This window comes from Drosophila biarmipes, chromosome 3L, assembly GCF_025231255.1.
Source record: "Drosophila biarmipes strain raj3 chromosome 3L, RU_DBia_V1.1, whole genome shotgun sequence".
Lineage (NCBI taxonomy): Eukaryota > Metazoa > Arthropoda > Insecta > Diptera > Drosophilidae > Drosophila > Drosophila biarmipes.
Window position 1 is genome coordinate 21653542 of NC_066613.1, and position 27047 is coordinate 21680588.

Genomic DNA, 27047 nt, shown 5'->3' on the forward strand with positions numbered 1-27047 from the left:
TTTACATACAGTTAATAATCGTAAAATGTGAAAATTTATTCGGATATGGAGCCAAAAACGGTTATAGGTTCAATATAAAGATGGATATACGTATATAAAAAGAGTATAATGCTTGTACGAATATGCATTGGAACAATAAGACGACCATTAGCTGACCTTGTTGACTGAGGAGTGTTCTGTTCGGGCTCCTGCTGCCGCTTCTTCTGTGGCTGCCGCAATGTCCTTGCCAAGTTGCTGTCACAATATTACGCATACGCCCCGATGGCCACTTGGTCACTCACTTGGAATCGCTCCCATTGACTCGCTTATAATCGGGTGGCTTGGGAAATGGTAGCCAATGCCTGAGGCCCCAAAAGGATAGACTTTTGCTTGGGTTTTTTGGTTTCGGCTTTGCATCCGCATTTATTTTATTTTCACTTTATTTATCTTAGTTTTGTGCATTTTAATTAGTTAATAACTTTTCGATTTCGTTTGCCATCTCGATTTCGTTTCTGCGCAAGCAAATGGTATTCTTGTTCTCGTTTGAAGCGTTTTCTTATAAATCACAGTATATACGTGTAAAATACATATTGGTATATGCCTTTGGGTGTGTCTGAGTGTGTCTGTGTGTTTGCTATATAGGTTTTTGTAAATAACTCGCAAGCGTTTGGTAATTGTCAATTTAAATAGTTGCAAAATACCTCGAAGCAGTGGCCGGGCATCCGGATGCCACAGAGTTGCGATAATTGCATTCAATTAACTAGTAACAGCTTATCCAACTATATAGAGTTATTGACCGATCTTTTCGTATAAGGTGTGTGTTTAAATAGCTAGGAGTGTGTGTGTGTGTTCTGGGAGAGACTTACAGGAAAGGACATAGAAAAATTGAATTTTTCATCAACATAAGAGAGAGATTTTTGGTTTCTCATTAAGTTTTCGTTTTTTTTTTTGGCGCTGCTAAGTTGCTCTTCGAAAATGGATGGACATTAATATTGTATTTTTCGTTATTGTACAAATCAAATCGATTCACGCTTCACGTATAAAATGAATACCCAACTTAGTTTGTAAACGTCGTATATTAAATATGTATATATAAATATTCGTGTATATAAGGTATAGTATATAGGTATGTATATAGTAATGTCTATATGTACTTTAAATAGAAATGTCGAAAAATTTCGCTCGTTTATCTTATTTTTCTGGTTTGTTATTAGCCATTTTGGAATTCTTGCGATGCACCGATGAAGGAAGGTATTTATAGAGTTTTTGAATGCTTCAAGGCTTCAATTCGTATGTGGGCCAAATGCGGTTTGCAAATACATATGAAACGGAATAACACAGCTACGGATAATGGGCAAATCTACTAATTAATGAACTTTGGCTATGGCAAAAATCTCTGCACGTTTGCTAATTATCTAAAAACTCATGGGACCACCGACAACAACGGAAGCAAAAACAAAACACAAACAATAGCGGACTGGGAAATGGATATGGATATATGGTAAGCGCTGTGGAAAACGGAAAAATTGCATACATAATTTGCAGCAAATTAATTAAAGGATAATAATGGCACTACATGTGACAGGCCTGCTAAAATTTGTTGTTATCTAAATGTTTTTCCATCTGCACTCTCGCTGTTGTTGTGTGTGTCTGCGCGGGCGGGTGCAGCAACTAATTTATGCATACAGGGACTACAAATGAAATTTGCATTTAAATGCTACGGTAAAATAGTTTTATAAATAATAGATATGCGTCCCCGAAACGGGGGAGGCAAATGGTCACAGGTCAGGGTGTAAAAAAGCGAGACATTCTAAATATTTATTTTCGACTGGGTGAGTGGGTGAGTGGGTGAGCGGGAGCGCATGAAGATCGAGTATAGTTCGCTATAAAGTTTCGTTATACAAGTATTGTGTCACATTGCTAATTGGGGTTCTAGAGACAGATACTTAGGTGTACGCATGTCTGTGAGTATTTGAGTGATTATGCTGGCCTAGATCTAAACGATTCTAAGTACTCGATTACATCCGATTACGGAACTGCTCTAGTATTGGTTAGTACGGGTGCTAGCTGCTCTATAGATACGATATAATAGGTTTTCATAACTTGGGGATGCCTCTACTGTCACTACGGATACGGCTGCGGTAATTGGTTAACTGCTCCAACAATATATGGGGTATACTTTTATCGGGGAGAGTCTAGTTTGTAAGTTTCGCGTGTGGGTGTGTTTGTGTGTCAGCTATAAAGACTGCACTTCTAAAAGTGTATTCTGTGTGTTTTGTGTGTCGAAGATACATTTTCTATGTAGTTCTTGGCAAATCTCTCGTTAGTTCTTTGCATGTTTTCACCACTTTCGAGTATTTCCGTGGACTTGACAGTGGTTTTTACTTGGGTTGTTGCAGTGGTTATACCAGTTACCGTAGTTACAAGCTAAACTAACGCTCTGGGTTGCATATCTCTTCCAGCTGCTGTTGGCATTGGAGTTGTAATGGCTGTACCTACTTGTCACCGTTCAAATGATATAGTTACTTGACACAGAAAAGAGGGCGGCAATGTAAACGGAACTCTGCATCTCACATTCTCATTCTCATTAGCATTCTCATTCTCAATCTCAGACTTGTGCGATTCGATTCGATTCGATTCGATTTGGTTTGGGTTCACGCTTAGAAATTTATGTTGCCCAGAAACTGCGATTTGATGGCCGCGGATCGAGCCGTGAGCGCCGTGGCCAGCGGCAGGGTCAACGCCTGTTGGTGGTACGCCGACTGGGCGTGGCCAGGGGCGCCACCGGAGGGGGCGACACCCGCCGCCGCAACGGCAGAGGCGGCGCCAGCGGGGGCAGCTCTGCTGCGGCCCGGGGCAGCGCTACAAGCGGTACCATAACTTCTACCGATGCCGCAAATTGTCAAGCCTACAAAATCATACGAGATACAAGATAGATGAAGAGAGAGATAGACAGAGAGAGGGGGCAAACAGAGAGGTACAGTCTGCACAAAAGTCCCGAGCTGTAAAACTATCGATAAGTAAAGCTAGTAGAGGTTCAAATAAAAAATTCATACTAAAAAGAAAAAAGCAAAAAACACAGAAACATCCTGAAAAAGTATGTATGTATACTCGAGAAAGTGTGTTTCAATTGTATCGATAAAAAATAATTTTCGATTATAAAAGGATAAGAAGTAATGTGTTTGAAGTAAGATGTTTTTGATGATAATGTATTCTTTGAAACAAATTGCTTGAAATATAATAAAAATTAGCTAAAATCCTTTAAATAAGAAAAAATGGTTTTCCTTGTCGATAGTTTCACAGTTCTCGCTCGGGCAAAGGGTTATCGAGGACAAGGGGTCAGTTCATATCAGCTAGAAGCCCTAGTAGCCAGTGTTGGGTCAGTGTGTTCAGTGGTGGGCAAATGATAAACTCAAGGCCAAGCAGCGTCAATGACATATATTTGCAGGATGCGCAGGACTCAATTCTATATGGGGCACTAAATGTCAAATGTGGTGGCATGTTGTGAGAGTTATCGATTGCCTCCGATCCTCGGCTGGTTGTGCATTGATATGACGAACGCTTTGGTTTTTTTTCATTTTCTTTGGAAAACAGTGATTTATTTCAATAATGATCATGGTCTCTGAGTAATACTCGACAGATAGTCATTGGGCTGGGATCGTCCTAGGCCATGTAGTCGCCAATCAGTATCCGATTCTCCGGCACTACGCCCATCACACCCGCTGCAAAAGCAAACACAAAGACAGAAGAGAAATAATAAAGAGTAAGGCAGGCGAAACGAAAAGATACATAGATGTCTGATTGTATCTGGTGATGAAAGAGACACGAATCGGGCAAAGACATTAAAGGCTAACGAATCGTCACAAGTTCTAGTTGAGTTAGTAATGCTAATGGCAGTTACCGGAGCGACTCGAGGCCTTCGTCATATCAAGTGGCACAGACTTTGGTTCGGTTCGGTAGGGTTTCGGTTTCGGTTTCAATGGATAATGTTAGGGGTTAAGTAGTCACTGGGGTTGCTTTGCACTCTCACTCACAAACAAGTAATGAACAGGGGGCCGAGTATGTACGAGTATGTGTGCAGGTTCAGGCTGTGTGGGTGTGCTGATGGGTGTCAGAGTGTCTATGTGGGCGCGAGCCGCACTTACCAGTTGGATAGGGCAGTCCAAAACTGGGATAGCCCGAGTATCCGCGGCCAGCGGCATAGGCAGCGTAGGCAGCTGCCGGAAAACCTGTTCCAAAAAATACGGAAAATACATTAACTGCTGGATCGTATTGGATATATCATTGGCAGTTCTCACCTTCGGGCAATGTCCCCAGTCCCCACATGATGTTATCTAAGGGAGTCGCATGGAAAGCAAGAGAGAGCACAGAAAAGAAAGGCATAAAACAGATAATTACTGACACTCACACGATTATATCATAGCTAATGAAGTCAAACAAAGAGTATCGAGATTATATCAGGACTAATTGTTATAGAGTGTAAATATGAGCGACTGCTTTACTATTCGTAATCGTAATGTGTACTTAGAGTTCTAGTTAAGTAGTGTGTGTGGCAACTAAGGAACTGCCGCTATATATAGATACTAGTTATATATGTTTCGAGTTCTAAAAGATGTTCTGCGACTGCACTCGAATCTTTTTTAAGTGCATAACTAGTGGGGGCGAACGAATTCAGCCCCGTTTTTGTTATTTTCTGCATTAACAGCCTTGATTTGAGCTATGTTTATATAGAGTTATATGTAGAGTTACATTTGTCCGATATACCGTAGATATGACACAATCTAAACACTTATTAGATATGTACGTAGTTATAATCTAAGACATTTAGTAACTATGCTAAGAGTATAATTGGAATAATTCGTCTAATTATAAAGTGTTTTAGATTGAATCTTCGAGTGGGGGCAATGCTAAGGCCTGCGTTGTGCATTTCTACAAAAATGCTCCATATCTCCAGGCCATTGCCCCGCACCGCAGCTAATGAGTTTGGAAAACCGAGGAAAAGCATAATTCAAATCGAAACTCAATACATAGAAAACTATAAATATGTGGGCTAGATAAACACTACAACTCAAGAGGGGGGCGTATAGGAGGGTTGACAGCTATTAGATGTTAATCAAGAAATTTGTATAAATTTTGCTTCGGCCTGGGGTCAGTAGCGTTCCGCTTTCTCAGCACTTTTCCCATCACTTTCTCGTTCATCTTGGGCATCGAAGGACTGCTGACGGCTCGTTTCCTGTACACACACAGTATCATCATCATCCTTCAACTGTTGCAGCTTAGGCTAATGTTACACTGGATTTAACTAGAGTTGAATTTGAGTTTGATTCGAATTTGAATTTGATTTTGAATTTGAGCGCTTAATGCGCTTACCGTAATGCAATAGATGTGTGTATGTGGTTATTTATGCATGTATAATAAATAGCTAGTTTCGAGTTTAGTCAAATATTAATGGCTATGGGCAAACAATATGTGTTGGTGTATGAGTTCTCGAACTGGCAGCTGGGGGAGTTGCCGGCCATCAGCTGTCTGAGCAGTAATTTGCCAGGGCCCTGTAATTGGACCGAATGCATTCCCGTTGCACACAGCACACATCCATTATCCATGATCCATTTCGCAAAATTACACTCCGACAGCTGTCCGGCCGCTACGATGGCATCTGCCCAGCCCGGTCATCAATTTTTCAAAATCTAAACTTCGTTACACACATCGCATTTCTAATACATTCGGCCTCCTTCGGCTGGTTTACTTAATCCAACTTAATCGCTAGTTCGATACATTTGCTAGGTTTTAATCCAGTTCGCTCTTTTTTTTTGGCTGCGATTCTAGGTTAATACGCCTTTAAACAGCTATTGATATGAGTTTACGTATAAGTTGTAAGAAAAATGTTCGATATACAAGAGAATCCGTTTTAAAACATAAATGGAGTGTGTTTCCTATGGAGCTGATGACTTTTTATGTTGTTATTTAATTTGAAACATTGTATTTTGTTACATTCTTAGGTTCTAGAAAAAGTCGCCAGGTGTCTAAGACATATTACGATCGCCGGCTAAGGTCTAAGGTTATCGATGGCGTCGATAAGATCTAAGCAGCTCTCTAGGACCTGCACTTAGCCTAGTTAAATCTTAAGTAAGTCAAGTTCGCTTACAGGCTAGGGAAAGAAAACGAATGCGCCGCTATTCGAGTAATGTAGTTAAATAACGCATACGCCGCGTGGCCTAAACGCAGCTTAGACAGTCACAAAATATAAGTTACGATATATATAGTACATGTGGCGTAAGTAAGTACATGGCTAATTGTAAGTAGAAGTACACGTAATCCTAGGCCTAGCCGCTTAACATATTTTTTGGACATTGAGACGGAATGAGAGTCATATTTATATAGGTGTAGTCGAGTGTTCTGAGAGTGTCTTGTGGGTGTGTTTCTGTGGGATGGGACTGCCAGAACTATCATCAGATAGTGAAAGGTAGGGAAAAGCTCTGAAAAATTCAATTGATTTAAAGTGCAGTTGACTACATTCATCATAAACAGTTAAGAAACGATTTCATTGATTCTCTGTGAAATTAAAAAATAACTTTGTGGTCTATTAAAAATTCATTGATTCATTCATTGCATTGCGGTTAGTTAATAGATATTCACTTTGAATCTTTGCCTCAAATTTAATTGCTTTCTAATGAGTGTTAAATAAAATTTGTGAATCAAAACATGTCTGTTTTTTTTTCTTGAATTGAAACTTAATGTATAATTTAATGTAACTTTAATCGGATTAGAGCTATAAACAGGGTTTCAATGGACTTTATTCATACTATAAAAAAATTAGTTTCAAAATTTCACAAAAAATATTTTGAAATTTAAAATATTGACTTTTCTGACTAAGGTAGTCCCTTAAATTTTTTTATTGAGTTTTCCAACATATAAAAAAGTTCAGGTCTTTAAATCAAAGAAATTGTAAAGAGCTTTTAGCTTTGGCATAGTGTAATAAAGTGTAGTTGGTGCTGATAGTTCTTGCGGACCGAAGGACACCATTTAGAGGGCTCACTGTGGCCTGGGCGGTCAGATCCCGGGCAGCTGGTACAGCGAAGCCGCTGCTGCCGCAGCGGAATTGGCGCCCGCGCCCATCTCCATGCCGCCCTGCATGGCCAGCAGTTCGCTGAGCGGATAGTGGGCGGCGGCCAGGGCGGCGTTCTGGCGCAATTGCACCTGCTGCAGTTGGGCGGCGGCGGCAGCGGCGGGATTATTGGCAGCGGCCGCCTGCAGGGCACCCAAGGTGGTACTGGTCGGTGCTCGCAGACCGCTGCTCACCGCAGCTGCTGCCAGGAGGCGCTTATAGCCCACAACGGCAGCTGCATCCGCATAGAGGGAGTTGGCCAGGGCGGCATTGCTCTGGCCGGCTGCAAAGTGCAGCAAGGAGGGCGTGGCAGGCGGAGCGGGATTGGCGAGCGGTAGGAGGCCAGGTGCGGCACCAGCGGCAGCGGCCACCACTTGGGCCAAACTCTGCTGCTGCTGCTGTTGTTGCTGCTGCTGGGCGGCCACAACCTGCTGTTGCTGTTGTTGTTGCTGCTGGGCGGCAACTGCAACGGCTGCCGCCGACAGGTGGGCGGGCAGCGGATAGGGCGTGTAACGCAGCGAGCTCAACAGCTGACTGTGGGTGTGGGTGTGCGGGTGGTGGGCGTGGCTGTGGGCGGGTGACTGTGGGTGTGTGTGGTGCAGCTGTTGCTGGTGGTGCTGTTGCTGCTGCTGCTGTTGCTGCTGCTGCTGCTGTTGGTGCTGCTGCTGCTGGTGCTGCTGCAGCACGGATGCGGCAGCGGCTAAACTACTCGGCAGCAAGCTTGCGGCGGCGGCGGTCGTGGCCGCCGTCGAATGGGCGTGGCTGCTGCCCCAGACTACCAACTCACCGTATGCGGAGCGTCCGGCAGCCCTTGTTTTGGCCAGGTTGGCCGGCAGCATCACCTCCTTCGGCTGCGCCTTCTTGCACTCGACCTGGAAGGATAGAGGGATGGCTTAGAAATCATATTTTACAGAAATCTTTTAAGTTATTTTATAAAAGAGACCCAAGGTGGCACGGCTTTCCACGGTCCTCTTAACTTTTGTCGTTGACTTAAATTGTTTCTTGAAAAAAACTACATTTCTCAATATCAAGTGCCAAAAAAAACTACACTGAAATTGATATTTAAAATAGATTGACAGATATCTATATAATAATCTATAATCTATATGAAAGTTGCAGATTTTCATCAACTCAACTTCTAAAAATCAGCTAGAATCTTTAAACTATTCAAAAATTACATTACCAAAGCAAAAATATCTTGATTTGCATATTGTGCTTTTGACTTGGCACACGACTGACCATATTATTTCGATATATTTTCCAGCAAAATGTTTGAGGCACATCTAATCCGCTTTAATAAAATCCCAAATTGATGACCGATTTAGGGCCGTATTTTTCTCTATATGGCCAAATAAAAACTTAAAGCCGGCCGCTGGGTGGGATAAGCCTCCTGGGCTGCGATTCAGACCGCCACGCTTCACTTACCATTTTGTTGTTTATCTCGTGGAAATGAATTTCGCAAACTTTGTCTACCACATCTTCGCTTTGAAATGTAACGAAGCCAAAACCTGCAAGAGAAAAGAAGCAAAGTGAGTTGAGTGAGAGTGGGCAAAAAAGTTTAAGGGCTGCAAAAATTGAACGAAATATGCTTTTGTGTGAGCGAGCGGCTAAATAATTTACTCAAGTGTCGAGACCGAGACAGAGGCGGTGCCCCTTGGAAGCCCCCTCTCCGAACCCCTTCCACATCCCTTGCGAAACCCCCACCATTTCAGGCCAGGATGGCTCTCCTCCGGCTGACCTCAATATGCATCCCTGCAGGGCCTCAAGTGGCGGCTGGGCGAGTAATTCAAACACTGGCCGCTCCGAGTTTACATAATAAACTTTTGCCAGCGGACACTGAGCCAGGGCCCCGCCCCCCTTAGCCCGCCTCCTTAACCCCTCGACGACCGCCTTGGGATCGGGCATAATAACTTTGTCCTAATGGCCGGCCAGTGGAGCTATTTTTGATATCTTCCAATTGAGGGCTGACGGAGAACTTAAATTCCTGGAATGTCAAGTCATTCGGGGGGTTCTTACGGCCAGAATTGGTAAAGGATTTATTATGGCTTAATTAAATTTCTTCCATTTGTTGCCGCAATTTGTGCTGGCGAAAGTTTAAGTTGCTGCATTTTCTTTTGACTAGAGGGGTTTTTCTGGGTATTAGTTCTATGGCTATCTTAACTTCCTTGAGTGCAAATTTGTTTTATGCAATTATTTCCATTGTGTAATACTGGTTTTCATACATTCCATTCCAAGGAAATTACTGTTTAAAAGCTTTGATTACCTAACTTTCATCACATACTATCCCTCGGATATCAAAAGTAGTGGCAATGGCTTAATTGTACGTTTGAAAATTGCAACTTCTTTTGAGACCCGTTCAAGTCGCTCCTCGAAAGAGGCCAAAGTAAGTTGCAACTTCCCATCTGATTGGGTTCTATAAAATTCCCTTTCGGGCTTTCGCTATCCTCTTAAGGCCCTGCCCCTACTCCGATTTTCCCTCCTCCGATTTCACCACTTCGGTCTTATCGGGGCTTTTCAATTAGCGCAATTGTCTGAGATTTCACATGGCCGAAAAAGAAGGGCCCGGGCGCTCTCTCTGTGCAATTAGCAAGGCCAAGTGCAGACACCTGATGCCCCGGCGCCCGCATTTTGTTTGTGTACGTGTGTTTGCCTTGTCGTGCGGGCGGTGGGCGGTGGGCGGCCAGTCGGACGGGGGGCGTGGCCAAGCTGGGCGTAACTGACAAATTAGTTGAAACAAGTAACAGTAAACACGCAGGCTTATTAGCGACATGTGCCGAGCTGGAGAGGCTCCGAGGTCCTTTTCCTTGAGACAACGTGCGGGCTGCTTCCTTCGCGCCCCGGAGTGTGTTTGTATTTGCTTTAATTATATAAAATTAGCGCACGTTGCAATGTTGCACGTTAGCTACACAGAAAAATATATTTCTAAAAATATTTGAAGGGATTGAGAAACTTTTTAAATTAGAAATCCATCTGATTTAGAAATAAAAAATAAAGTGTTTTAGGCCTAGTTTAAAAGCGTTTTTTAAGTGTCTAAAAGTATGCAATGATATATACAATTTTACTTTGCATACTCTTAGGCACCTTAGACAACAATCAAATGTTTTTTGTTTTTAAAGTAACAGAATGATCTGAAACGCCTTAAAGCCTAATTGAATAGTCCATTTTCCTCCGTGTCTCTCGAGTTTCAAAGGGCTTCTATGCCGTTGCAACTTCATAAATCAGCCGCGGAACAAATGAAGCCGGCCATTTTCGGTTGGCTCCGCGCTCCACACGTAACTCAATCAAAAATGTATCTGCTGGATACAAATGCGCCCGGGTTGCATGAGGCATGAGGCAATGCTCGTTGCCCAGTTAATTCCGTGGCTTGAGGCTTCAGGCTTATGGCTCGTTGGCCCAGAGGTAAGTCTGAGTTTTGAGCCCGTCCGCCATTGCCATTTTTACCTGTCGAAAATTTCCCGCAGGACGGCGCTGGAGCGATAGGAGCTGACGATGGTCTTGGCAACTGCAAAAATTGCACACTCATGCATGTTATTGCCAAGAAGCGGACACAGATATATGCTCTAGGCGCAAGGTAGAGGGTTTTCGGTAGTGGCGAGGGTCTGAGGGGTAAGACCCAGAGCCAGCTGCTGTTATGACTGCGCTGCGCCGGCTTGCCAAAAAGAAAAATTACAAAATTTTCAATTTTAATATTAGTGGCGGCTGGCGACGCCAACTGCCAAGCCGGCCCCCAAAAGTTGCCCCGATCCTCTGCCCGAACCACCCACCCGCACACCCAACTAAAGCCACCCAACCACCCACAACGGGCTGCTTAGGCGCACGTTGGGCATGTCCTTGGCTTGCCAAATGAAATTCATAGCATAGTTTGGGTCGCAGCTCGGCTGTTTTGAACTCTATATTTGTACAGCGGAGATTGCCTAAGGGGAACTTTAATAAGGACCTAAAAATTGTTGAGTGCCTTGGGAAGTATTTTATTATTATCAAAAGGGAATTTAATTTCTTAAGTGAATAATAGACACATTTAGTAAATGTTGTGTACTCTTTGGTATGTAAATAAAAGTATTGCAATACATAATTATAAAATACAATTTCTTATTAGTTTCCTAAGAGCCGGTATTGGGTGTTAATCATTTTATAAAAAAATGCTCATCCAAGAGTGCTTTATGAGAGGCTTCTGTTCATCCCAGAGTGACTTCTTGAGCGGCTTCTCGTAAATTTCCATTAATTTCAATATTGAGCTTTTTTTTTCAATTCCAAACTATGACCATAAAGAATTCCCCCTAGCTTGTCTCCACTGTAACTGCAATTGCCCTCGCCCGCGTTGTTGTCATTCCCGTTGTTGTTATTGCTTTTCGGGCCTGCCTATATTGTTTTATGGCATATTCATATATCGCTTCCTATATCTTGTTATTTTTTATCCATGTGAAACGGTTGTAGTTGTAGTTCTGGGCCAACTGCCGCCGCTCTTGTTAGCTGGAAAAACGCCGGTGCAATTTTCAGTGACCAGGCTCACGGATATACGTGTGTGCTGGGTGTTTGTGAGCTGGGGCTTCGGCTGAGTTCTGGGCCACCATGTTAGGATGTCTGTCTATTTGTCTATCTGTCTATATGTCCGCTCGTCCATTGCCGTGTGTGCTTGTGTGTGTGTGTGTGTGTGTGTCGGTGTCGCTGGGCTGCACACATGATTTATGAATGAGTAACAAACTTGCTGCCGTGTAGCTGCCGGAGCAACCAACGACGTCTTTTCCACTTTTCTTTTTATTTTTCTTCTTTTATTTTCTTTTTTCCCGTAGCCCCTTCTTTATTATAGTTGCCGAGTGTGTGTATGTGTACGTGGCAATTGCCACACAGATACACATACAGGGGGCTCTCGGATCGGATCGATAAAATGCAATTACAGGCATATCGCAAGTGCCAGTAGGCAACGGACTCCGACTCCTCATGGCAATAAGGTCGTACATCGTCCGACTGTACAAAAAGTCGCCGTCGATGTCCTCGTCCTGGTACTCCTGCAAAAACCCATCCTCCAATGAGAGCTCCTGCTACAACTAATACCCTTTGATTAACGACACACATTTTCTATTGGCTCGGCCGCTGGCCGCTCGCCTGTGAAGTTGGGCAGTTGGCTTTTACCGCTCGCCAGCAGTAGCAACCTGCATATTTCATCCGGCGATCGATGCACGCAATTGTAATTTGCCAGGCTGACATGGCCCGGCCAAAATGAATTGCTCAGGCCAGGGGTCGAGTCACTAGCTAAAATCGTCCAGCCAATGCATTTTTAATTGGCAAATTGGCAAATCACAATATGGCCACAGCGGGTAATTCGTGGACATTTTCCTCAAGTGGTTGGCCAGAGTCATTATGGTCTCTTGGCCAAAGCGTTTTGATTTAATGGGGCTTTCGATTTTGTTGTGTTCTCATACCTCTCTGAAAAAATCATATAGTGCCGGGGTATTTTGGGGTACTTTCCTTTTCAATTCGGTTAGATTTGAACAAGGAAGAAAAATCCCTGCCCATGCACTTTTAATTGGAAAGGTCGAAAAAGCCAGCAGGAAATTCGTTAAAAATTTGTGGAGCTCATTTATATGGCTCATCGCTGCTGCTTGGTCCCCGAGTGCCTAAATCTTTAATGCGATGACTGGGCGGCCTTCGCATTATTTTTAAAATGCCTCATATTTGTTTTTATTGGCTGCCGCCGCCCACTTTCAAGCCTTCGTTTCAGTTTTTTTCTGGTTTTTATGTATGTATGACTGCATCATCATGCAGTTTCAGCGTACTCCAGCGTCCAATTAAGCGAAATGTTCTGTGGGCCCACGGCTCTATCTCTGCAGGCCCCCCGTTGCCACAGCCCCAACCCCCTTTTCGACGCCCATTCTTTTTTGCGCTTATCTGCGATGCGGCGCACAGAAGTATGCTACCATTTTTTATGGGCCGCGCACAAGCAAAAATCATGTTTTCTTATTCCCGTGTGCGTAATTTGAAGGGCGCAAAAGTTAACAATGTCCGGTGGTGGTGGTGGTGGGGGCTGGATACCAGGGGGTGGCTGTGAGGGGGTGGGGCCGGGCAAGTGGCGGAATGATTGTGCAGCCACAACTATTGATGCATGCGGCTGTTCGTATCCGTGTGAGCTAATTACTTTTGAGCAGTGGCAAGGACCTCTGCGGATGAGCTTGTGGATGCCCAGCGTGTGTTTTTGGCCTGTGCAAAATTGGGCACATCAATCTTAATGCGCCGTGTCTCAGGTTGTTGTCGGAACCCCGATAGGACCTCCCTCGCCGGCCAGAGGGACATGTCAATGGGATTCGAGACGGGACCCGGTCGCAATGCGAAATTCGGGGCGTCATTTAAAACTTTAATAAGCAAAATTGACAACGACAAGGCTTCGCAGGACACATCGGGAGCCCAAATGGGCACGCACTGGGGGAAAAGCCACAAAAAAAGTACATCTTTGGTCACATCATGGTTTTTGTGATTATTGATTTATCAAAATTCGATTAGCTACGAATATACTTCTCAAATGGGTTCAAGTAATTCATAAATTTATTCCAAGTTGAGCTCAAAGAACTGCTGACTAGCACACTTATACCGCTGTTTAAAGACAGTTCCTGATCTCAGTCGACTTTTCTGGTAGTGTACGCCAAGCCGGACATTCTGACAGCCAGTCGAATGCCGGACGGACAGCTGGACAAACGCAATGGACGCAGTCGTGCGCTACAAGTTCGTGTAGCGGATGTACACTGGAGATTTAAGCCTTCTGCCGGCCAGCGCACCTCAGCTGCTGACCTCGCTCGCCAGCACCGCCCACTGGCCACCTTTGAACCCAGTGCCGCCCACTCACCCACTCATCCACCGTCGAAAGAGGATGGCCCGTCTCTTATGGCCCTTATATCCGGTTGCATTGGCAGGTAATCTTTTCGGGTCCTTCTACATCCTGTTGCCCGGCCATTTTAATGCCCCGACAACGTTTTAAAACTGTATTAGCCCCTTGCTTATGAGCATCCTGCCATGCATGATACATTGACATTGTGAAGGAGTATGGTGGTGTTTGAGTGTCTGTGTATGTGCATTGCTAAGCTCTCGCACTTCCGGCTCGTTAAAGTCCGGAAACGGGCTAGCAAATGCTTTGTGGCATTGTTGCGCACCACCAGCAATGGCGATACCGATAACGATATAAAAGAAAACTCACCTCTGTGCCGATTGGTCTGCTTATCGAACATCAACATGGCATCCTCGATCTGCAAATAGTCAAGGGGAGAAATGGGTTTATTAGAAGGGTTAAATATGAAATGAATTATAATAATAAAATTAAAATATATAAATCGATAACACTAACTTTGTTAAGTTATTAATGAAAAATGTAAATTATTTCATATAACAAACGATTATTAGAGTTAGCTGAAAAAGGTACAGTTGGGCAAAAAGTTGTATTGATTTGTTGAGATAAATTCAAGTAATTTTTAACAGACTTACAAATGTTCCCCCCACTTTTCCCTTGGTAAAGAGCCATGGCCATTTTTCATTTCCCAACCCATTTCCCGCGACTTTGCTGCACTTGTTCGCTTCTTTGTTTCAGTTGGTGCATAAGCATTCGAAGTTTGCCTCCTCGGTGCGAGCAACTCAATTAATGGCCTGAATAAATGTTCGCAGCAGACAAAACTGCTGCTAATTGCAAAGTGAGTGCGCACAATGGCCAGCACACAACCATATATATAGGGGAGGAGTGACCGAACCAACCGCCCAGTAATACTGCCCTCCTCGCAACGCCCACCGCTTTGAGGAGGGCACAAAACTTTTGCCCATTATGGCGCAAAAGAACTTATAATGATAGTTGACTGTCAAACCAGCGCACTAACTAACTAACTAACTGCGCTGACTTTCCACTGGCTGACTGGCTCATTACAGACCCGCTAACTGGACATGAGGGAATGATGAACGCCCCAACTGACAGAATGACTGGTTGACTGGGTGACTAGTTGACTGACTGACCCACCGACCGGCTGTCATTTGATATTTTAATTGACGCAGACAATGAATGCAGCGAATGTGCTGCTAAATTGGCCATCACAATCAGATTGAGGCTCAATTGCAGTGGCCAGCGGGAATTGTGCACTTGTTAAATTGAGGCATTAATGGTCGATGACAGATAGCCAATGAATTTGCTATTCAGACATTAACGTGCCATATTTATTTTCACAATATTTTGTTTGGTCTTAATTAAGGACATTATTGTTTAATTGCAAATTATCAAATGCCTTTGATAACGTAAACTAGTTACCTACTTGTGTTCGCAATCAATACCATATTCATTACGAATAAGTAGGTAATTGTCGAATTTACTTTGATTTAGTCAGTATCTAGACTAGAGATTATTTTGGTTTTTAATCTGTGTATTTTGGTAAATTAACGTTGTTACAAATTAATTTATTAGGCTGCTAAAGGGCAGAGAATTCAAGGAATTCCAATTACTACTATTTTGTAATGGTTTTAAAAATGATTATTTGCCAAACTCAAGGTAATTAATTAATATTTGATAATTGTTGGACCTTTGTCTTTTACGTAATGTGACATGGTGTTTTGACACCTCTGCTTTTAAAGCACACACATTGAAAAAGACGTCAGACAAATTGCCCAATTAGCCGATAAACGTATTAATTTCACCGCTTTAAATTTAGTGTGTGTGATTATTGAAATTATAAATGCCCATCTCGCTGGCGTGGTCAAACGTAATCTTTGCGCAATTGAACTAATACTTTAATGGCAATTTTAAAGTGATTTTCATCTGATCCGGTGGAAATCCGAAAAGACGAATGTCTTACAAACGCACCACAACTCCTTTGGCTTCCCCAACTCCTTTGGTTCGCTCCCAAGGGCTTTCTTGTCTGCCATTCAATATTATAATGTGACAACTTTGCCTCTTCGCTCGACTGCTAATTGCACATTTCTTGTCAAAGTTGCGATGCGGCCTTTAACGAGCTGCAAGATGACCCCGGATAACCACCAGCCCCTCCGCCTGCCCTCCTGGCCAATCTCCTCCTGCCTGACTGCCTGCTTATGGGCCATTGATTAAACTTAATCAATGCGCTTAAGGCAACTCGCAACTCCTGTGCACTGTAATTAAAATGCAGCCGCGACGCCAGCGAAGGCGGCCTTATAAAAATTAATTAAGCTTGCGCCGCACTTTTGTGCCCCCTTAACCCCAGTCGCTGGAAAATTCTACAGCTTCAGTAGCTGCACAGGAAAAAAAGAAGCGGTCCTTGGCTACTGAGTTCGATTGAATAACTTTCATAAGTAAGAAATTTCAAGCGAGTTCTTTTGTTAGGCCAATTTACTAGGAAGCTGAAAATATATATATTATTTTTGTATTATTTAAAATAATACATTTAAGACTAAATATTTTCATTTGAATTTTTTTTAACGCTATTCATATTTTTCTTACAAAGAATGTATAAGGATGGACAATCTTGGAGTGTATTTTGACGTACTTTCTTTTCATCATATTTCAAAAATTAATTTTAAAACATTTCTGAAGCTTTCTGGAAAAATAGTGATACATTTTTCTAGGCAAGAAATACTGATAATAAATCCAATAGGATTACACCTTTTGATCCCTTATTTTTCCCGTGTAGCGCGGCTGTTGTTCGCGCCTCGCAATTCGCAGCTCTTCAAGTGCAGCCGCCGATGAAACCAACTACAACATTGTTTTTCAATTAACAATCAACAACAATGCCGCAACACAATGCAAACGGACGGCGAAGGTTGCACGCGCCAAATGACACAAAAATTGCCAGCTCAGGTGCTGCCAGGATGAGGGGGCGGTGGGCCGCAGGACTGCCGGATGGCAGGGGGCGTGGCAGTACAATTGCAATTGTTGGTGTTAATTAAGCGGGCAAAACTGGAAAAGCGAACACTGCGCTCGAATTGCGGCCTGTTGTTAATGTCCGCCCATCGATGGCCAAACGGCCGAATGGCCCCTTTCGCCCCACCGATAGCTGTCATAATTACACTGCCCCTGGATCGGTGGCCGGCTCATTATGCCACCCATTTTCCCGATTTTCCGATTTCGCCCCTCCCGCCCCTCAGTCCACAGCCAGCAACCGCAAACTTTAATTCTATTAGCAAACGTTAAATGAGCAGCCACTGCAAAACCGGGGGAGTGGGGCTCGATATGTATATAATTTTGTTTACAGTAGGCGTTGATATAGTAGCAAATCTCCGCTGTGGGAATATTTCGCAATATATACGGCTTACAGAGAAAAAAATATGAGAGCCATATGCAATTCTTAAGCTGCTCATATATATGAAATCGTTTGGAAATGATATTGGTTTGAGTTAAGAATTTTTAGTTCTTTTAAAAAAGTATATTTCTCTTATGTATAATATTCATTTTAAAAGACTGTCATTGCTTTACCTAAAATTCCCCTTTTGAACAACAAAGCTTTGAAAAAAAGTACTACCCAAAGGTCCACAGATAATTGACCAACTCTAGCAATTAAAAGCCGCCAAATGTGCTATTATCTTGGCCGCAAGTGTATATAAATGTGTGTGCCACTAACAAGCAGGCGCGCGTAATTTTATTTAAATCTGAATTCATTAATTCGTCATAATCCCCAATCATTGCGCCGCCTGGCAGTGCCGAGAACTTCAAAAAGCCATCAACGACAGACGTTGATGCTGTACCGCCACCGCCGCCCCCTCGGGCTCACCGCCGCCCACCCATCGAACCGCCCAAAAGCCGGGCCATTCATTTGGCTCATTTTGTGTACAAAAATGCTGCGCTCAGTGGAAACGGCGACGCTTCATTATCGTAATCGTTATATAAAACAGCGGGCAGGCCACAGACTACAGACTACAGACTACGGAATTCAGAAATTCAGACGATGACTACAGTGTCAGACATCTGTGTAGGTCTGTGCCCGTCTGTATGTATTTTATGCGTTCTGTGGCACATTATGTGCTTACAGTGAGTCCTAGACGAGGCGACTGCCGTTGACATTAATGAATGTGGCCGACAAAGAGTGCTGCGGGTGATTTTTATTTGAGTTGCCGCCTCCCGAGGAATTAGGCGGTGACCACCGAATAAAAATGAAGGCTGGCTGGAGCGGGTAAAGGTTAAAGTGCCACACAGCCGGTTTTTCACAGTTAAGGAAAAAGAGGTTTTTCTCTTTGAATATTGGCAAAATAGTTTAGGAACTTTAAGTAAACAAGAAGTATCTACTGAATTTAAAAAGTGGGAATTTGTATCTACTTTTGTGTAAATTAAAATATCAAAAGTAAGTATTAGATGTGGGATAAAAGATACTATTTTTGAGATGGATAATACAAAGCTCTTTAATAACCAGCCATAATTATTGGTTAACCCGGAAATTAAAGCTTAGGAACTCAAGACTTGCGGCTTACGCCAACAATTGTGTTTGTTAGCGGTCCAATGGAATGCGCTACTTTGTCGGATTCCGGGAATGCACATCCTGAATACACAGCCGTATATGAATGCAGCGACAGATGGATGAAGCTCTGCCCGGCCACTCGTTAAATCGTCAGCAATTCCCACCCTCTGGCGGACCGCTTTATCCTGCCCATCCACGCCTTTGGTTTTGTTTCAAAGTCCCCGAAGTTCTAACTGGATAATTTGCAGTAATTCATCTTGCCGGCGGTTTTCTCGATTCTCCTTCGGACGCTTTTTTCCTTGGACTCCCATAGCCGCCGCTCCACTCCGTTTTTTGGGTTTCCCGCTTTTGTATGCCTGCTTGATTGCGACAATTTATACGGCGTCGGGCTTGTCAGGATTTGGTTTTTGGTGGCTGTGGTGGCGGCCGCTGCCTGTAAAATTGAAATGAAAAGGGGGAAAAATCCCAGAAGCCGAGGCTCTTCAAAAGTGCCAGGAGGAGAGGGAGCCAAGCCCAAACACTCCGGCGATTTAAAGCTGCAACTGAATAGTCATACATCTAATGATAGTCTGTCCCCGGCACTCGGCACTTACTTATTTTTCGTTTGTGCCAGAGCGAAAAAAGCCCCAGTAGATAGATATTGCTGGGGGCTGGACGGGGGTGTGGGGGCAGGGGTGTGGGGATAGAAAAAGTAAACTTTTACCGAGCTGGACGTGTGCGATGCCGGGGAGTTTCCCGGGGGTGGGACATCTTTCAAAAAACTTTCGCCGGGCGACAGCAAAAAAACAGCATCCAGTTCTTATGTACAAAGCCCAGCGACTACCAAATATACATATATGAGAGATATATATACGGTGTGTGTGTGTTTGTGAGCACATGACTGCGTGCGGTTGAAATATAGATAAACTTTTTTAAGCTCGTATTTATTACATATTTGGCTGTAAGTAGAATTTAAGTTGCTTTTTGCTGCCGCCACACGCTGCGTATGAGTAATGTCCAGACCCAAGCCACTTCGTTCCTTTGCTTACACATACAACACAGCTGCGGTGGGAAGAATAGTGCTCAGAAAATTATCCATCTTGAGTGTATCAAAGTGAAATACATCTGGAAACCTAACAGAAATATATTTTTAAACAAATTTGCACTTTAAATAATTATTTCTCTATTCAGGTTAGTATATCAAATGGGTTTCCACCATTACGTCTATTGCATATTGCTCTAACCAAACTAATTAGCATTTTGACATGTCATTATGACTGGGAAAATGCTATAATTCCGACCGCAACTGTGCCACATAGCCTTGCAGCCGGGCGATCTGTTTGCGGTGAACTTGCAATCAAAAACGCATCAATCGAATCCTTTCAGAGACAAAAGGGCGGGCGGGACGCGGCGGACGAGTGGCACATTAATGAGGCGCACTCGTGCGAGTCGAGGCACAGGATATATATTTCAATTAAAAAAGGATTCCATTTATAATCCGCAACTTGATTTGTTATGCCAAAGCAGCAACAGCACTGGAATTGGCAGTGGCAGTGGCTAAACCGAAACCAAAACCAGAACCCGACATTAGCTGCACGACTGGGAACGCAAGTATGAATATTAAATTGTTGTGTAGAGAGTTGTGAAATCGGAGGAGGAAATGGGTGCCCAAAAGACACAGAAGCAGATGCAGATACACAGATACAGATACAGATACAGAGGGAGAATGGCAAATGGCCAATGATGAAAAACGCTTTTGCATGCCTGATGCCACGGGCTTGGCAGATCAACTATTAATGGAAAAAAGCAAATGAAATGGCTCAAAATCTGATGGCACGCACTGTGGGAAAAGGGGTCAAGGGTCGAAAGGGACAGGACACCTCGAAAGGTCAGGGCGCACACAAACACAGAGTTAATACGTACACAAAAAACGCCTTTGTCACTGGGGCCTCCCCGTTTTTAATTTGATTGGATTGACCGGAAATCTAATCTAATATTCCCCAGATCATTACATCACACTGTGATGGCCTGCCGGCAGAGTGTTTTAAGCATTTTGAAATTAGTTTCCGGGCCCGGGATTATCCCACTTATCAATTTGCCGGACAAGCAAAAGTTTGCTTTGGCCATGCCGAAAGATAAACTTGCATTTTAAGCGGCGTCAATCTCCATTATAACCCTAATGAAAGCAGTTTTCGCACACAGCCTTCTTTTTTGGCCACAGCTTGTCATCACTTTTAATAAGCTGGCCGCAAAAACTTTGTCACTTTTCCCTGCTCTCTCTGCTGTGCGCCCGAGATTTCTTGAGCTCTTCGTGTGAGCTACTAAAATTTAATTAATATCGATTTCGGATTTGAAAAGGTTCGCCAGCTCGACCCAAACACACACACACACACACTCGCATTTTGCGGCAGGCCAAACAACTTGAGCGGGTTATACACATAAAAAGGCAGCAGCAGCGGCAGCAAAAAAAGGAGCAAAGGCAGAGGCGGGTTAAAGGGGGTCCATTGGGGCCATACAAAGATGTTACAGCTTAGGCAAGAACTTGCACTGAAAAACTTTTAATCTTTGCGAGCATAAGTAAGATATATGTACTCCTCCGCACAGCCAGTGTGTGTGTGTTTGAATCCAAGAATGGAAGCAGCTGCTCAATATTTTTGCAGGGACTTGCGAGTGGAATTGAGATTTCTAATGGGATTGGTTTTCTCAGCGCCGGGGAGTTCCCAGGGACCCTTCTTTCTATTCCAATCTGGCAGCCGTTAAAGTTGCTCGACGGCCATATAAAACAACTTGCAGAACAATTTTCGTTAATTAAAATATTTTCAATGTGTAGTTATATGCTTTGGGTACTGGCTACTGGGTGCTGGCTACTGGGTGCTGGCTACTGGGTTCTATGTTCTGGGAGGGTCCTGCTGCTCCTTTTGCTCCTGGCTGGCCCGTCATCGCTGCTAAGGATGCTCGAATTACAAAGCAAATTATAATTTCATGAAAGTTAAACGAGCAACTCTCCACCGCCGCTGCTTTTGCTGCTCCAGCTCCTGCTGCTCCTGAACCTGCTCCAACCGAGGGTCACTGAGCTGGGGATCCTGCCGGGGGTTGGGGGGCCTCTTGAGTGCAAAGGTGGCCAGGTCGCCGAGCTGTGCCCGAGATTGGGAATTAAACATGCTGCCGGGGAGCGAGCAATGCAAAATACATAAGAATAAAAAGTGAATTGGGCAGGCTGGGAAAATGGAGAAAAATATCCAGCGGAAGTCGAGAGCTGAGAGCCCAGAAGCCGGCAACAATAAAAACTTTTTTCTCGGTATGTGCAAGTGCGAATTTATGTCTTCAATTATTCAACGCCTCATTTGTATGCCCCGCTTCCTCTCTTCCTCCCTTTGGTAACTGTATGTGTGTGTGTGTGTGTGTGTGTGCGGGCGGCATGCTAAAATGGCAGCGTGCATTTCCGTTTCCGGCCAGTGCATTGCATATGGCTGCACATGTGCCATGTCGCTGGCCTCCTCTGCCAATTGAAATTTCAACTGGCGCAAAAGTAATTCAATTCAACGTCGAGATGCTGGACCCGAAAAGCCAAGGATCCTGCCGCTCCTTATGTAACTTTTGGGGGTTATTTTTTTCAGAGGTTGGGGGTTTTGAAGATGGGAGGATTGCAGGGCCTTGGCGGAATCCACTCCCAGGGCCCGACGACAGCGGCAAGAACAAAGCATTTAAGAAGTTATTGTCATAAATGTTTGAGTTTGTTTGTTGCCGGCACACCCACACCCACTGCCCCGCCCCCACTTGGATCCACATGACCCCACCCATGGCAGAGAGACACAACTTTTATTTAGCCATGTTGAATGCCACCGCCGCCAATTTGCAATTCTAATGTAATTTTTTCGCGAATCATAAGTTAGAGCCGCAATTCGGCTGGGGGGGACTTACTTGAAAATGCTACGCGACTTAAGGCCTGACCAATTGTAAAGTTACCCAAAAATGGAAAAGGGCGGAGTCGCTTCCTCGTTAGTTACGCGGCACAAATCGATCAGAGTGCAAACAAAAGCGAAGAAGCGGCCAAGGAAAACAACGAAAATATGTTAATTTCCCTTCATGTTTATTGCGGCACGATGACGAAGAAAATTAAAGCAAAATCGAAGGGGGAAATTCGATTGTGGAAATAAACGAAGATGGAATGCCCTTAGAGCAAAGATTTATCTCAGTAAAAGAAAATAAAATGCCTGTAAAAGTATGATTTATGGAACATTTCCTTTAATGAAGAATGACTTTTGAAGCATTCTTCAACATTCAACATTTTAAAAATATTTTAGTTCTTAATAAAAAATATCCGTAATGGCGCGCAAGGGTCCTTATTAATTTATTCGATGTCAGAAAAATAATCAAGGAATACGAAGTCAGAAGAGCAAGCAATTAAGGTTGAAATGCCTTTAGCAGCATAAGCAAAATCTGTGTTGTTTTAACGGGGAATTTATAAGCGTGTTGTGCCAACTGCGTAGGGATTCGCCGAAGCCCTGCCATAATTACCAGCTTATAAGGAAAAAAGGGATTGCAGGATACCGAAATCAGCGAGCGGGAAGGACAAATAAATGCGAACTCAAACAATGGCAGCGCATTTACATTTGCATTATTTAGCATTTAAGCGTCACGCGTTGCGTAAACAAATTGTGCAAACAACAACAAGAAAAGGCAACACACAGCTCCGCGTAATTCATTAAACAATTTGGTTTTTATATTCGAGGAATCGAGGGGTTTTTTTCGGGGATTTTGTGGGCGGGCTTTTTGCCCGAGGACGAAGGCTTAGCTGAAGTGAAGCTGCAACTGAGACCGGGGATTTAGTTGGTCAGTTTTTAAAGCCACACACTCGAAGGGTTCGTCCTGGCCATCGTGTATATCCTTTTTATACACACCAATGCACTTATTGGTTTACTTGTTTACATGGCAAGCTGCTCGTTTTCACACTCTTTCTTATTTGCTTTAACATTTTCGCATGCATATGCAAGCAGCCAGGACGAAATCGAGGACGAGGACGAGGACGAGTACGTGGCGGAGGACCTGGTCCAGCTCCCAGGAGTGCAGCAGTTTGTTGTTGCTCGTTGTCCTGCGGTGGCATTCGGTATGTGCACGTGCATGTATGTGTGTGGGTGTCCGCTTTAAGTGCGCCTGTATGCGTGGCAGTTGTTTGCAATGTTTTTACATCGAATGTTGATTGTACAAAACCACTGAACAAGAAAAATTAATTATACAAAAACGTCACCGCCAAACAGCTACCGAAACTGTTGACCCATTGGTGCTGGCGGGGGCGGTACTGCACAGAGGAAAATGGGACCCTCTTTCATATATGCAGTTTACCTTGATAAATATTTTAGGGTCAGCAAAGGGTGAAGGAATATCGGAGATGTATATTAAGTATCCAAAAGTTTTTAGTACAACCCTAGTAATCTAGATTTTTCTCTTTACATTAAGATATTTATTAATTTTAAAAGATTTGATTTGAAAATTAATAACACTCAGATTTTAAAAAAATATAATTTTTTTTCCAAATTTTAAATTGAACCTTAAATGTATGGTCTGATTTTCCAAATTACTGGTAAAGTGACCTTAAACTCACTTTGGGAAAGTATTATTTGAAAACGATTTATTTGTTAATTTTAATTACACTTGTATTTTTTGTAAGTGCCTGGTAGACAGCAGCTTTTTTGGTAACTACCAAATGGTTGGTCCTTTTTTTTGCCCTGTGTAGGCAACCTTTGTTTTGATGCAATTTTCGTTTTGCGGCTCCAGATAAAATGAAGTTATGCCTAACCAGGAGACAGCCAGACATGCACTCGGTCCACAGCCCACACATATATTTCATTATATTTATTTATTATTTAACGTATTCCGCATTAGGCAGAGGCAACTGGACACAGGGCACTGGCCATTCTGCTGGCCAGCAACCGCAGGGCTTGAAACGAGTGTAATAAATCAGACCCAACTGGCAGGCGGACCAGAAGAATTTAGAAGTGCAGCTGCTGCTCTGGCTGCCTCTGCTGGTGAATCAATTTATGCAAACGCCTCGCAATCAAATAATCCCTACGAATCGGTCGAAACAGCTTTTAAGCAAATGCGAAATCCTGTAGCACACTTTTAAGCGCTGGCTTAATGTGTGGCGAAGGCTGGTGGGTGGTTGGCTGGGTTTTTGGGTGGTTCAGGGAGGCTGGCGGGTGGTTTTGGCATTCGCAAGTCGAAGACGTCGAATGCCGCGGGCTCTGTACGTGTTCAAGTGTGAAGCTGGCAGTGCCACGCCCCCGCAGTACGCCCCCAAATCGACGCTTACACTTATATTATGTACGAGCATTTTTATTTTATACCAGCTTTCTGCTTTCTTCTCTCTCTCGCTATTTTTGTTTTGCACGGAAACTGCGTTTTTGCATTTTTTCTATGGCATTGCATTTAGATGTTGTACTTGCGTGGGTCTATGTGTGTGTGCAGCTTTTGTTGCGGTGCTGCAGTGCAATTTTCTCAGCCCCCCCGACGCTTTCCCCCCCTTTTGTGTGAATCAGGCAAGTTTTTATTTCAAGCAGCCAGCGGAAGTGTGGCCCTTGTTGTTGCTCAGCTAAGAAGTGGTAGCTGCCGAAGAAGACGACGAAAGGGGGCTGGAAAATCTGAGGGAAAATCTCTGGGAAATGTGGGGTGGCAAGAGGCAACCGCATTCGCAGTTGCAGATGCAGTTGGAGTTGCCTTCTGTGCAACATTGTGGCACATGGCAAACTGATGACAACGACAATAACTGTAATGAAACCGAGATAAGCTCTGGCCACCCACAGAATCCCTGAAGTTGCCGGGGGGCGTGGCCTGCGATGATGATGATGCTGCTGCTGCTGCTGCTGCTGCGGGGCTCCACTGTACCGCTGGACCTCCGCTGACACAAGCAAATCGCTTGCTCATTTGTTGTGCCATTGTTGCCAGTCGACGGGGCAAATTGTTGGAAATTGAGTTTTATGCCAGACCAGAGGCGATTATCGCGGTCACGGATTACAGAGTGCAAGGAGCAGTATAAATGGGGCTTAGGGTTAGCTTACGCAGCGGCCAAAATGGAAGCCCTATTCAAGGGAAAAGCTGTCACTCGGGGGCTTGTTTGTAATTAAAGTAAACAAACTATTCACAAGCTTTATAGATAACTGGAAATAAATATGAATTAAATTATAGCAAATGGGTTTACATTTCCCACAACCAATTTTAAAAAGAATCTGAGAATTAAAAAAAAAAACCCTATTAACTTCAGATTTTAAAATTTAAGGAAAAGGTATAAATTGTTTATTATGATTGCTATATATTTTAGACTGTCTAACATACAATGAGCGTCACATGAGAGCCCTTATAGAGTGCCCATTCTATGCCTGCTTTCAAATTAATTATTTAGACCTTCCAAATGGCTTTGTACAACGTCTTAACATTTTAAATCCACTAAAAATGCGTATCCAAACTTTTATGGCTAGACAATGATTGATAGGCGATTTCGCCTGATCCCGAAAAGTGGCTAATTTAATATTTAAATTGCTTTCCCAAGATTCAGTCATGCAAATCGATTAAACTCCACTCCAATGGTCTGTCAAACCCACTTGCCCTGTTTTTTCTATGCCTCTGCCGTTTTTGAGAAATCTAACCTCTCCGCTGGCCACTGAATAATTAAAAAAAATTTGCCACTCAGTTGGCTCAGTTCCCGCCCCACGAAAAGTCAGGCGTTGGATGGATGGAATGGGTTTCTGCCATCCCGGGAGCAAACAGTGTGACAGCCTCAACCGCTGGCTTTTCCCCGCTTTTCCCGCTTTCCCGGCGTCATCGTTGCTGTCAGTTTCAACTACGCTTTCGTTTTTATGCCCCTGCCACCCCGGCCACCACCCCCCAGTCACTCAGGCCCTTTAAACACACACAGACGCAGAATGTTGAAACTGTTGATGTTGACATTGCGCCTGGCCTGGCCTGGAATACCCGAAATATATATTCTTCCTTCTTTTGTTTCTTTCTGGCGTTCTTGGGCTGTCAAGGCGGCCCGAAAAATAAGGGCCAGACCCAAAGCAACCCCCCTTCCAGCTAGCACTAGCATCCAGCTACGCCCCTGCAGACGCTCCATTCCTCATGTTTGGCGAGTGATTTATTTGACTGACACTTTTTCTGCGTTGATTGCATCGTAATCCCAACATAATGAGTACTGTTATATTTCATGGCCATTCTCGTTTGGAGCGACCCAAATGAAGTAGACAATTTTTCAAAAACAAAGACTGTGGATTTTCCGGGAGGGAGCAGGGGTAACTTGCCTTCCATTGTGCATGTGGCACACGTAGGCGGCCACTTGAGAGCGGCCAAGTGCGATGGACAAAACGCTGCTCAAATTCTCATCATTTGTAAGCGTCATCAGCAGCAGCAGCTGGAAAAGCTAACGGAAAAGCGGGAAAACAGCAGCGAGCCATTTGGCACAGATCAAACTGGAAATGTTTTTCTATTTCAGTTAGTTATTTTTCACATAAAGAAAGGAAACCAAATATTTTATTAAATATTTTAAATCTGCATAAAAAAAATATCATAAAAATAGCGTGTTTCCTAAAAATGCCATTAAAGCATTTTGATGC

At 43.7% G+C, this 27047-nt stretch overlaps 1 protein-coding gene across 9 annotated transcripts in view; it reads right to left on the reverse strand.

The window, feature by feature from the left end:
• LOC108034824 (RNA-binding protein Musashi homolog Rbp6) overlaps positions 1 to 27047 on the reverse strand; it is a 179488-nt gene that overhangs the window by 11386 nt on the left and 141055 nt on the right. For 4 of the 9 annotated variants that reach the window (XM_044095117.2, XM_044095116.2, XM_044095115.2 and 1 more), the window contains exons 8-10: positions 14268 to 14316; positions 8510 to 8592; positions 7015 to 7956 (exon numbers count right to left, since the gene is read on the reverse strand). In XM_044095117.2, coding sequence (XP_043951052.1) covers positions 7030 to 7956; positions 8510 to 8592; positions 14268 to 14316 — 1059 coding nt within the window. In that variant the 3' untranslated portion in view covers positions 7015 to 7029. Of the gene's footprint in view, positions 1 to 279; positions 2888 to 3546; positions 3702 to 4124; positions 4209 to 4277; positions 4314 to 7014; positions 7957 to 8509; positions 8593 to 14267; positions 14317 to 27047 lie in introns of those variants that run through there. The other 5 variants (XR_007763802.1, XM_017109923.3, XM_017109918.3 and 2 more) reach the window with 3 other exon arrangements.